This window comes from Otolemur garnettii, unplaced genomic scaffold, assembly GCF_000181295.1.
Source record: "Otolemur garnettii isolate 467f Iridium unplaced genomic scaffold, OtoGar3 scaffold00187, whole genome shotgun sequence".
NCBI lineage: Eukaryota > Metazoa > Chordata > Mammalia > Primates > Galagidae > Otolemur > Otolemur garnettii.
This window is the reverse complement of record NW_003852582.1, coordinates 1,020,389-1,031,336: the sequence shown is the minus strand read 5'-3', so window position 1 is coordinate 1,031,336 and position 10,948 is coordinate 1,020,389. Positions and strand designations below refer to the sequence as shown.

Sequence of the window (10,948 nt, the reverse complement as noted above, 5' to 3'; positions counted from 1 at the left end):
AAAAAAGCACAAAGTAATCCAGAAAAAAACAAAAACATAAAATCCCTTCTGATTTGGGACTCTCCTTTCAAAGGCGCTATGTCTAAGACCAGAAAGAGAGGAAGTAACATCTCTACCAGGCTTAGCAAATACCCCCGTTTGTTACCTTGCCTGGGTTTCCAAGAAGAACCAACAGAGTTTCAGCTCATGTAATTGAAGGGAATACTTATTCTATGTTTCTTATTCATTTACACTTCAGTCATCAAAATATTGATTTTTAAGAGTTATTTGAAGTGTAAAAACCAAACAGAAATTTATAGAGTATTCTTTTTTTTTCTTTTTTTTTTTTTTGCAGGTTTTTTTTTTTTGGCCAGGGCTGGGTTTGAACCTACCACCTCCAGGATATGGGGCTGGCACTCTACTCCTTTGAGCCACAGGCATCACCTTACAGAATATTCTTAATAAAGCTTAGATGAGGTCTGCTCCCCCACCCACCAGCTTTGCCTGAAGTGCCAGAGAAGGATTTGGGTCAGAGTGAAAAGACAAACAAGTTAAGATTATCAAACCATTGAGTTCCAGGTCGGGTGTGGTGGCCGTAATCCCAGCACTCTGGGAGGCTGAGGTGGGAGGATAGCTTGTACTCAGGAGTTCGAGACCAGCATGAGCAAGAGTGAGACCCCATTTCTACCAAAAATAGAAAAACTAGCCAGTAGTGGGGCATTGTGGGGAATGCCAGTAGTCTAAGCTACTCAGGAGACTGAGGCAGGGGATCACCTGAGCCCAGGAGTTTGAGGTTGCTGTGAACTAGCCTGAGGCCACAGTATACTAGTGTGAGACTCTGTCTCAAAAAAAAAAAAAAGAAAAAGAAAGAAAGACTATTGCTTGTTGCTCTCTGGGTCCTGCTGCTTCTCTTTTCCTCCTATTTCCTAAGCTTTTTGCTCCAAGGTAAAGCTCCAGTTCTGTATTTCCTTGAGACAGGTCTAGATTGTAAAGGCGTCTGAAATTGCCCTCTCTGCTCGTGCATTGGGCCTAGTGAAGACATTGTAACTGTAAACCCTACTGCTAAATCCATGGCAACTCATCTTCACTTTTCAGGAAATGCAGGTGTTGGCATTCAAGTCCATATTTCACTAATCACAGCTGCTTCTTCAAGCAGAAGTCCAGGGACTTTTAAACTTCAAAAGGGCCAGACTGCAATATTTTTTAAATGTTTGAAAACTACCAGTTTAGTCCCATTCTCTCATTTTATCATGACTGAACTCTAGGGATGCCAGTTAATGGAAGGCTGAAACTAGAAACCCAGTTTCTAAAGTGCTCCTTCCTGCATGAATGTTCTCAAGCTGTTTGAGGTTGGTCAATGTCTGGATTATAGAAAGATCTTCCTAAGAAGCTAAACTTGCCTAAGTCTTAAGGTACATTTGCAATGAACATGCCAGAGTCTGTCCCAAGAGGATGGGTTGAAGAGCAGCGATTGGTAAGGAGAGTTCCACCCAGACCAGTCTCCCAGGAAACAGGTAAGGAGGCAGAGGGGCAGCTCCACAGGAGCTCAGCTTATGTCTGTCCACTCTTTTCTTTCTGGGAAATCACCTTTCAGGGGCCCCTGCAAGGCTACCCCTGAATTTAATCAGCTGTCACTTGAAAAAAAAAAGTGAGGGGCAGACAGAAGGTCCTTATATAATAAGTAATCATTTCAAGCTTTGGAAACTTCTCCAAAATGGCCCTGGATATGGAACCTGCATCCCAAACCTCTAATGAAGAGACCTGTATGGTCAGCAGGCTTGCTGCCATCTTGAGCCTGGGTATTTCCCCTGTCCACCATGACAGCAGGAGGTGGATCACTGCTTTGGTCTGAAATTTCCCCTGTGGAATGAAACAAGAATTTCTCAAGGTTATGCCCTGACACCTAGATGAATTACCAAATGGGGTGATACAACTTAGTTAGGGAAACCTCACTTCTATGGTTTGAGACACCAAAGTGATGAATCTCATTTATGGATTGGTTGCTTATTAATACAGTGTGGTTGAGAAAGGGCATAATGGCAGGAAACATGAGATTAACAACTGTCCTGGCTAGATTCCATACTAGCCAGATGATGTCGGGGTGATTTGGGGAACCTCCATTTCACTGATCACGTTAGTCCATCAGGAGAACTCAGGGACAGAGGCCATAGTGCCCCCAGCCAGGACTCCTGGCCTGACTTCAGATGGCCTTCCCGCTGTCTCTCAGTTGCCACTACCCGGGAAGTTAAAAGAGGGGTAAGGTCTCTCCCTGGAAGCTGCTCTTTACCCTCCCCCATCTTTGCTTCTCAGAAATGCCCTTCCCTTCCTTTTATCTTGCAGCCCTGATCCCAGACCACTGTGGGTGGATGACCAATCTGTATGTGCTGTTAGCGAAGACACAGCACTCGCTATATTCAGTGAGGACGATCACTCTGCAGCTTCTCATTCCCTGACATGATGGCTTTGTTGGGAAAATACCAAAGGGATTTTCCTGGCTGTCAACATTTCTTCTTCCATTCTCCATGACCTCAAAGTCATGAGAGGCTGAAGATGATCCAACATCTTCTACCTCAGCTATCTGGGGAAGGTGGGCTGTTTCACCAGGATCTCTTGCTTTTAGATAGAAAGCATCCTGGCAGCGGGGTCCCTCCTCCTCACAGAAGAGATGGTCTCAGGCTCTGCCCCCAGGCAGTCAGCCCTAACTTCTCCCCACCTTCTTCTTTTGGCCTGTGGCCTCGACCTTGTTCTTGGTCTTCCTGCAGCTTCCTTTTGGTTCTGGCTGTTTCTACTTCTGCTACCTTACTCCTAGATGTACCATATTGGAATATTTGGGATCCATGATTTCTCTTTTCCTACTTATTCAGATGGGATTTTTAAAATCCTATCTTTCTCCCTCCTTCTGGTTGCCTCCCTTATCCCAGGAATCACCTTCCCAGTTTGGTGTCACCCTTGTCTTTCCATTCCTTTAAGATAACCTAGTAAACATTCCCATGTTAAGTAATACCAGTGTCCTCATATTAAATGTAAAGAATTATAGGCCCTGCTTTCAACAAGCCTATATTCCAATACAGGGAGTAAGAATGAAAAGAGGGAAAAGATATGAAAGCACCCTGAAACTATTAAGGGGGTATATTGGGTTAACCAGTGTTACCTCTAAATTTACATCTACCTGGAACTTGGAATGTGACCTTATTGGAAATAGGGTCTTTGCAGGTATGATTAGTTAATTAAAGATGAGGTCATACTAGATGAAGGTGCATCCTAAAGCCAGTGACTGCTGACCTTATCAGAAGGCCACGTGAAGACAGAATGTGTGTGCTGATAGAGACTGAGTGCAGTGATGGGCCTACAAGCCAAGGAGTGCCAGGAGCCACCAGAATGGTGAGAGAATAAGTTTCTGTTGTGTTGAGCCACCTGCTTTGTGCTAGTCTGTTGCGGGGTGGGGGGTGTAGCATGGCAGATGTTAAGGATTGAAATCACTAGAAAAAAGATAAGGTAAAGATCAAGTATGTACATTTAGCTTGATGTGGCTGGGGGTGAGGTAAATTAGGAAGAGGACATAAAGAAAGCTCCATTATTCCTGTTTAACAAATACAATCTCACAGATTATTAGGTTCTATACATTGTTCTAAGTCTTTTATAAAAAGTAACTCATTTAATGCTCATAGTAACCCTAAAAGGCAGAGAGAAACTGTGCTTCCTAGTTTATGGCTGAGGAAATTGGGACAAAGGGAGGTTCAGTGACTCGTCACACAGCTGGAAGGTGGAAAAGCCAAGGTTCCAACCTAAGCAGTTTTCCCTAAAGTCTGAATTCCTAAGCATTCATATTACATGGTGTGGCCCCATGTATTTAAACTTAGGATTTTTTTGAGACAGTCTCACTTTGTCACCCTCTGTAGAGTGCTATGGCATCATAGCTCATAGCAACTTCAAATTCTTGGGCTCAAGTGATCCTCTTGCCTCATCTTCCCTTATAGCTGGGACTACAGGCATCACAACTCCTGGCTAATGTTAGAGATAGAATCTTTTTTTTTGCTCAGGCTAGTCTCAAACTCCTGAGTTCAAGCAATCCACCCACCTCGGCCACCCAGAGTGCTAGGATTACAGGCGTGAACCACCACACTTGGCTGTATTTAAACATTTAAAAATCATAATCCCTATTTTTCTCTCTTAATAGATGGAAGCAAAACTTCAGACCTTCCCACATCCTTTTCACATGCCTAGGCCTCTGAGGGTCCCACAGATCAATTACTGTGGAAAAAGGCTCTGGCCTGGCCTGGCATTTGGTGACCCACCCACAGGACAGACCAGGCATTGTTTCAGCAGAAATACCGTTCTGGTAGATTTCCTGGTTGGTAATCTAGGCTGGGTAAACTTTCCTGCCCTCATAATGGGCCTGGCAAAGGGCACCCACTGTATCTGGCACAGAAAGTGCATGTAGATGAGGCACGAAGGCCCAGCCTTCCCCCTTGTAACCGCTGCTGGCACAATTCACAAGGAGCCAGTGTGGTTTCTGGCTGGAGTGGCAGCTGGTCATCAGCCATCTTATCAGAATATAAAGAATGAAAAGGCCAACTTGTGGACGGTTTGACAGGGAAATGCCATCAAAAGCAGCACTCAGAAAGTCAAATTGTTTTCTTAAAGAATTGGTACATATTTTGGTCTATAGCTCCAAGATCCTGGCCTCCATCTTTACTACACAAAACAAGCCCAATGATTTCAGGCCTGTGAAAACATTTTTCACTTTGATTCTCCAGCACTTAATTCCACTTATTATCCCTGTTAAACTTTGACTGAGTTCAAAGAAAGTCCTGCTTGCTAACCGCTTTGCCCAATTTGGAAGCTAAGGAGGGAAGTTTTCCATTATCATAGAGATCAGAATTTTGCCTGCCTTGGAACGTGGTTTTCTGGAGAATTATCTTGCCCTCCAAGGATCTAGGGATGGCCACTCTATACTCTTTAGACTTATCAGCTTCTACTTGAATTTTTCTTGTATAATTTATGTCCTGCCTACTTCCAAAAATGATTAGAGGTAGCCTCACAAGCTGTTTGCTTCTCATGGCTGTGTTAGTTGGCCTAATTTAGTCCTTCTCTCAAGTGTGGGCCAGGGGTTCTGGTTCTTATGAGACTGTCCTGTCTTGATGGGAAAAAAAAAATACATTGTTCTTATGACTTCCCCTAAAGAACCTAGCAAAATATTCTGCACAGACAGGATGCTGAAAAATGTCTGGGGGGTAGGACAGTAGATCAGGATTAGGAAGTCTGGATGACAGATTTCCCAGCTGCCATCTGTGAAATGAGGAAAGATCCCTAGCCTACCTTTCAGGGCTACTATAATAATAATTATAGGAAAGAAGGTGAGCAACAGTGCTTTGTATAAAACTGTAACTTGCTATGTAAAAGTCTAGGATGTTAGGAAAATAAGTATGTCTGCTAATCACAGAGGAAGCAATTTCCACCTCTAGGATTGTTCCTGCTTTTACAGTTCTGTTTTCCCACGAAGCAAAGTTATTTACTTTCTTAGAAATTTTTCTTAAAAAGGTAAGGCTCAGAATGTTTATAGAAGCCTTACTCATAATCATCAAGAACTGGGAACAACCCAAATGTTATTCAGCTCTTCAGCTGTAGAGGAATAAAATTGTGGTACGTCCATGCGCAGAATTCTGTTCAGCATTGAAAATAAAGGAACTATTGATGAACACAACAATGTGAGTGCATCTCAAAAGCGTCACGCTAGGGGCAAGAAGCCAGACCCAAAAGTCAACGAACTACATAATTCCACTTATAGGACACTCTGGAAAAGATGAAACCACAGGGACCGAAAACACATTAGTGGTCACCAGGGGCTAAGGGGCAAGGAGGGATGGATGACAAAAAGGAAATAAGGGAACTTCTGGAAATGTTCTTTTTCCTGATAGTGGAGGGGATTAGCTGATTGTTATGTGTTTGTCCAATTTTATTAAACTGTTTGAATTTTACTCATACCTTAATAAACTTGAGGTTCAAGAAGTTACTAGAATTTTAAAAAATAAGATAGCCTCTTTCTCCTCAAACTGGATCTATTTCTGGAAGCAGAATCCAGTCTGCATCTAATCCATCAGAAAGAGTCCGATGGGGAGAGCCTTGCCGCTGCTGAGGGACCCTTCACAACCATTTGCATCATTGACCATAGCTGGTTTTGACACTAAGCACTTGGCTCAAAGTCTATGAAATTAGCAGGCTCTAGTTACTTGTGCATCTCAACCATCACAACTTTATTGACGAGAATGGCTACCAGCTGTCACCCTTGCCTCTGCCTCTGTATTTGGTGATTCAGACTTCATGGCCACAGCAAATCAAACTGGGATCCTGCTATGGCTCATCGTGTTGGGGTTTGAACTCCTGGCCAAATGGCTGTCTCTCAGCTGTTACGCTGCCAATCACCCGTCACTGCAGGTTAAACATGATAGGCACACCAAGATCTTCCAACTATTCAGACATCTAAAAGGCCACTTGCTTTCCACACCAGCAGACAACAAATCTGGGTGATATTTAGCTCCTGGATTTTAGAATTTCTGGCTTCATGGAAAGGGGAGGGGACTGCCAAGGGGGAGAATTACTATCTTTCAGTAAACATTTCAAAAGGGCCTCAAACCAGTGAGGTAAAAATGGTGTCAGTAACACATCACCTAAGTCTTAATAATTTTGAAGTCCCTGAAAAATTTATCTACATAAATGAATCGAGCTTTCAGCATGACGGAGCATAGTTCTTTCCAAAAACGGAAACAAAACCCAAACCATTTGAAATCTTTCACATGGTATTGTATTAATTTTTCCCTGTCAAACATGACATAAGTTAAGGTTTGGAAAATTCCCTGTTTGTTAAAGATTTTATTACAACCATACTTGAGATCTGACAGGTACTATTTTTTTTTCCAAAAGTGAAACTGTTTCATCTTTTTGAAATTACATTACTATGCTCACCATCGAAGAGTATTTTGCAGACTTTTTTTTTTTTTTCCAGTGAGGTTCACGTTTAAGAAGGGGGTAGACAGGGAAGTACCATTTCATCTATTGATTACCAGCTATGTGCCAAGGACTGTGCAGGACACTTTGCTTATGTTACTGTCTGTCTTCTTCACCACAGTCCTGACAATTAGATCTTAACGAGTCTCATTTTATAGCTGAGAAAACTAAGGCTCAGAAGTTAATTTTCCCCAAACTACATGGCAAAGGGTGGCAAAGCCAGAATTTTGCTAAAGTTTTAATCTTGAGTCCTGAGACGGGGATGGGGTCCTAACTGCTCCATCAAAGTTTTGTCTTAAGCGTATTTCCATGCCTTGTCGATATGACATCAGGCACAAGTGGGCCTCAAGCTCACATTGTCTTTGTGGCTTCCTCTCTATGCATTAGATAAACAGTACTCTGCCCCTCATTTTTTATGCTTTATTATTATTATTTTATTTTATTTTACTTTTTGCAATTTTTGGCCAGGACCAGGTTTGAACCTGCCACCTTCAGTATATGGGGCCAGCGCCCTCCTCTTTGAGCCACAGGCACTGCCCTGCCCCTAATTTTTTAAATCTTAACATGGGCAATACCTTTATTCCACAGCAAAGGACATTTCTCTGCATCCCAAGCTATGGCATGATAAGAATTCTATCGTTTGTGCCAAAGAGAGGTTTGGCAAAGCTCATTTCTCGACAGAAACCTTGAAGCCAGAGGCCAGTCTTCTCTCTACTATAAACCACTTGCTCTAAGCCTGTCACAGACAAGGCAAGTTTTCTCAAGGTAAATCACAATGCTTGCTCCCCAAACATGTCCCCTTCAAAACGTTAAGTCTATAGCTGTCAGACCCCAGACCCAGCTCCCTACTTTCAAAGAGATGGAGAAACCAAGATGGCGAGAAAGTGGCCTGAGCGTGGCCCCTTGCCTAAGTCTGAAGGGTGCCCTGTTTTCCATTAAACAGCGGTTTGGAAGACAGGGGAGCTAGTTTGCAGTTCACGACTCAGCTCAAGCTCAGGTGCACAAAGTAATCCTTTCCCGTAGATCAGTGGTTCTCAACCTTCCTAATGCCGTGGCCCTTTAATACAGTTCCTATGGGTCAGGACCCACAGGTTGAGAACCGCTGCTGCATATATAATCCTTTGCTATGGTGTCGATATGGCCTCAAACGCCAAGAAAGAGGAACCAGCTGGCTCCTGCCCTATGGCCAAGAAGAGTTTGGAACTTTTCTCTCACACCTGTGCTTCCTCTGACAAATACTCACTTGGAGGAATTTAGCCTTTACGTGAAATGACTCAGGATCTTTCAAAGACACAGAAATGGAGGGAAGAAAAAGTGAGAGAGAAGTAGAACAACAAATAGAGCCACAGAAGTGACAGAGGGCACAATTGTTTCCTTCTGTTTGTTCACAGCAGACCTGTTCTCTCAACGGTGCATTCACTGAAACTCTCCTCCTGTTTGGCTTGTGATCAACAATGTACTTACGTGCAAGTTTATCAGAATGAAAAATACCTACTGTGGTCATTTTTGCCTTCAAAAAGCACGGGTCATTTCACTGCACACCCTTGGCTGTGTTTTATAATGAGTTTTACCCTTTGTATTCAGGTTTAGAGAGCTCCTTTCCAAAAGGTGCTGGCTAATACAGAGTACCTGATTTATCCAAACAGCATCCTTTGAGGCAGAGCATATCTTAGAGTCCTCTGTATTGAAGCGAGAGAATTTGAGGCTTCAGATTAAATCTCATTGTTTACCACTCTAACTCCAGCAAAAAGTAGGTGCTTAACAAATACTAGTTGAAGGAATGAATGAATGAAAGATATATCCCACTTTAAATATAGTTACAGGGGTATTTCTGGAAAGTTAATTCCAGGATATTGTTGCAGCCGCCTAGTCACTGCCAGCCCACCAACAATGCTAAAGGAAACAGCCCTTTAAAGTTAGAAAAGGCTAGGAGAAAGTCGTATGCTGAAAGAGGTTTAAAAGTTCAGGCATTCCTTCTAAAGTTGCAGAATTAAAAGACAAAAGAGTTCAGGCAGTTTTTAAACACTAGAAACTTGGTTGTGGTGCAGTGCGGGGTCGGGCTGTCTGGATGCCGTGCTTGCTTCCCTTCTGGAAGCCGCGTTTAGAGGACGCTGCTGTGCGGTGTCACGTGACGCACCCAGGGGCTTCCAGCCACAGTGGTTCACAGTGCCTGTTTACAGGCTCAAGCAAGGCACCCCTCAGCCTTGGCAGAGTCCCTGCTGACACGCCGAAAAGCATTCTCCCCAAAGAGCATCCAGGGGGAAGTAGCTATCACTGTTAGCATTATTGTTATCTTCTGATAACATCTGTGTTTTTGGAACAGCCTAGGAGGGGAGTATGTAAGAAGCTGATCAGAGAACAGAGAGAAGGAGAAAACAATTTCCACAGCACTGAAGCAGTTAGATGAAAATGTGCTATAAACCAATTGGCTCTTCCTGCTCCTGTGTGTGTGTACATGGGGGTGGGTGGGAGCCAGTACAGGCAGGTGGTGCTGAAAGACCAATTCAACCCGGGAGACACTCGGAAATTTGGTTTCCAGCCCCTACAGTTCCACTATCCCCTACTCAGGACTTTTCCCCTTTAAGAGAGGGAGGACTACAACTTTGCTCTCTCTCCTTTAAAAAACAGATCCTGAATTAGAGGGGCAGTTTAAGTCAATGTTTCAAAAAATTAACAAAGAGACATTATAGATCTTTTTAAAAAGTCCCTGCAGTTTATTTGTTTTGATAATATATTCACTGAGGAATATATGCTTTTTTTGAGCTGAATAAGGCTAGGTCAGTGTGCTTTCTAAAACTTGGTTAATTTTGAAATATAACAGATTAGTAAAGGAATAAATGTAACTGTTAGTTTTCACTGAGAATACCCCATCTATATGAACACTAATAAGTGCAATTTTATCTTTCTGATTTAAAAAAGTACACATTTTTAATTCTTTGGCATTTAAAGGAATGTGTTTTCCTATGGCAAGAATCCATTGTCTTCAAATCAACCAATAAAACATGCCACTTCTCATTAAGATGACATTTAAACTTGGTTCTCCCCCCCCCCATAAACACCTTTGCTCAGGATCCCACACTCCCACTCCCTCACCTCCTTACATCTCAGAAAGGCCCTTTACTGACTGTGTGATGTTATACACGTAGGAAATGTATCCTTGTGTACCTAGGGTATTTTTTTTTCTGTTTGTTTTCTCTTCCAGCATTTGATCACTGGCTGGTGAACTGTTTGGGCCCACAGAGATCTCTAGACCACCAGCTCATGTATTTGAAAGGCATCTGCTTATTTTGAAAATGCAAATGTGGCCTACCTCAAAGACTGACAGGCAAAGAAATGACCCACCAAGTGAAGGGAGAGGTTTCCAGTCTGGAGCCCTGACCCTCCCTCCAGTATACCAAGATCACCTGCTGTCAGAACCACTTAAACCAGCTCCTGGAATCTGAGCAAAGCACCCACAATTAAAATGAGCATACTTATCTCTCCAGAATTAACCAGGCAGATCATTTCTCACCCAGTTTAAAGTGAAGATGAGGACATTTACAAAAGGACTCTGAGCCTTTGAAACGGTGGCTCCTAGACTGAGGGCTGCCTGGAGGAGGGCCCGATAACAAGGACACCCTGGCTTCTAACAAGAGCTGCCCAGTCCTTATGAGGAGAAAGCACAGAAAGGTTAATACCCTGACTTTGATCTCTGTCAAGGCATACCAGCAAGAATTAATTTACATTTCAGATGAAAAAGGTTGACAGCATGAAAAGGCATCTTGTTTCTGGTATGTGAATGTGCCCTAATAGATCGGGAATTCTGAAAGGAAGTTCTGAGGAAGCTAAAGGGATAAGCCAAGCGGCTGCTTTTATTGGGAAGGAGATGAAAGGAAAACAAATTTCAATATGCGCTGCTCTGTAGCAACATGTAGGCCAAATGCTTCCTAAATTTCAAGGTCTGCTTTTGTTAAAAAAAAAAAAA

General features: G+C 42.9%; 1 protein-coding gene across 1 annotated transcript in view; it reads right to left on the bottom strand.

The window, feature by feature from the left end:
* The window catches only part of MYO3B (myosin IIIB), a 429,342-nt gene that overhangs the window by 108,556 nt on the left and 309,838 nt on the right, over window positions 1-10,948 (bottom strand). Inside the window, exon 27 of the mRNA XM_012812078.1 lies at window positions 1,741-1,839. Coding sequence (XP_012667532.1) covers window positions 1,741-1,839 — 99 coding nt within the window. The remainder of the gene's footprint in view (window positions 1-1,740; window positions 1,840-10,948) is intronic.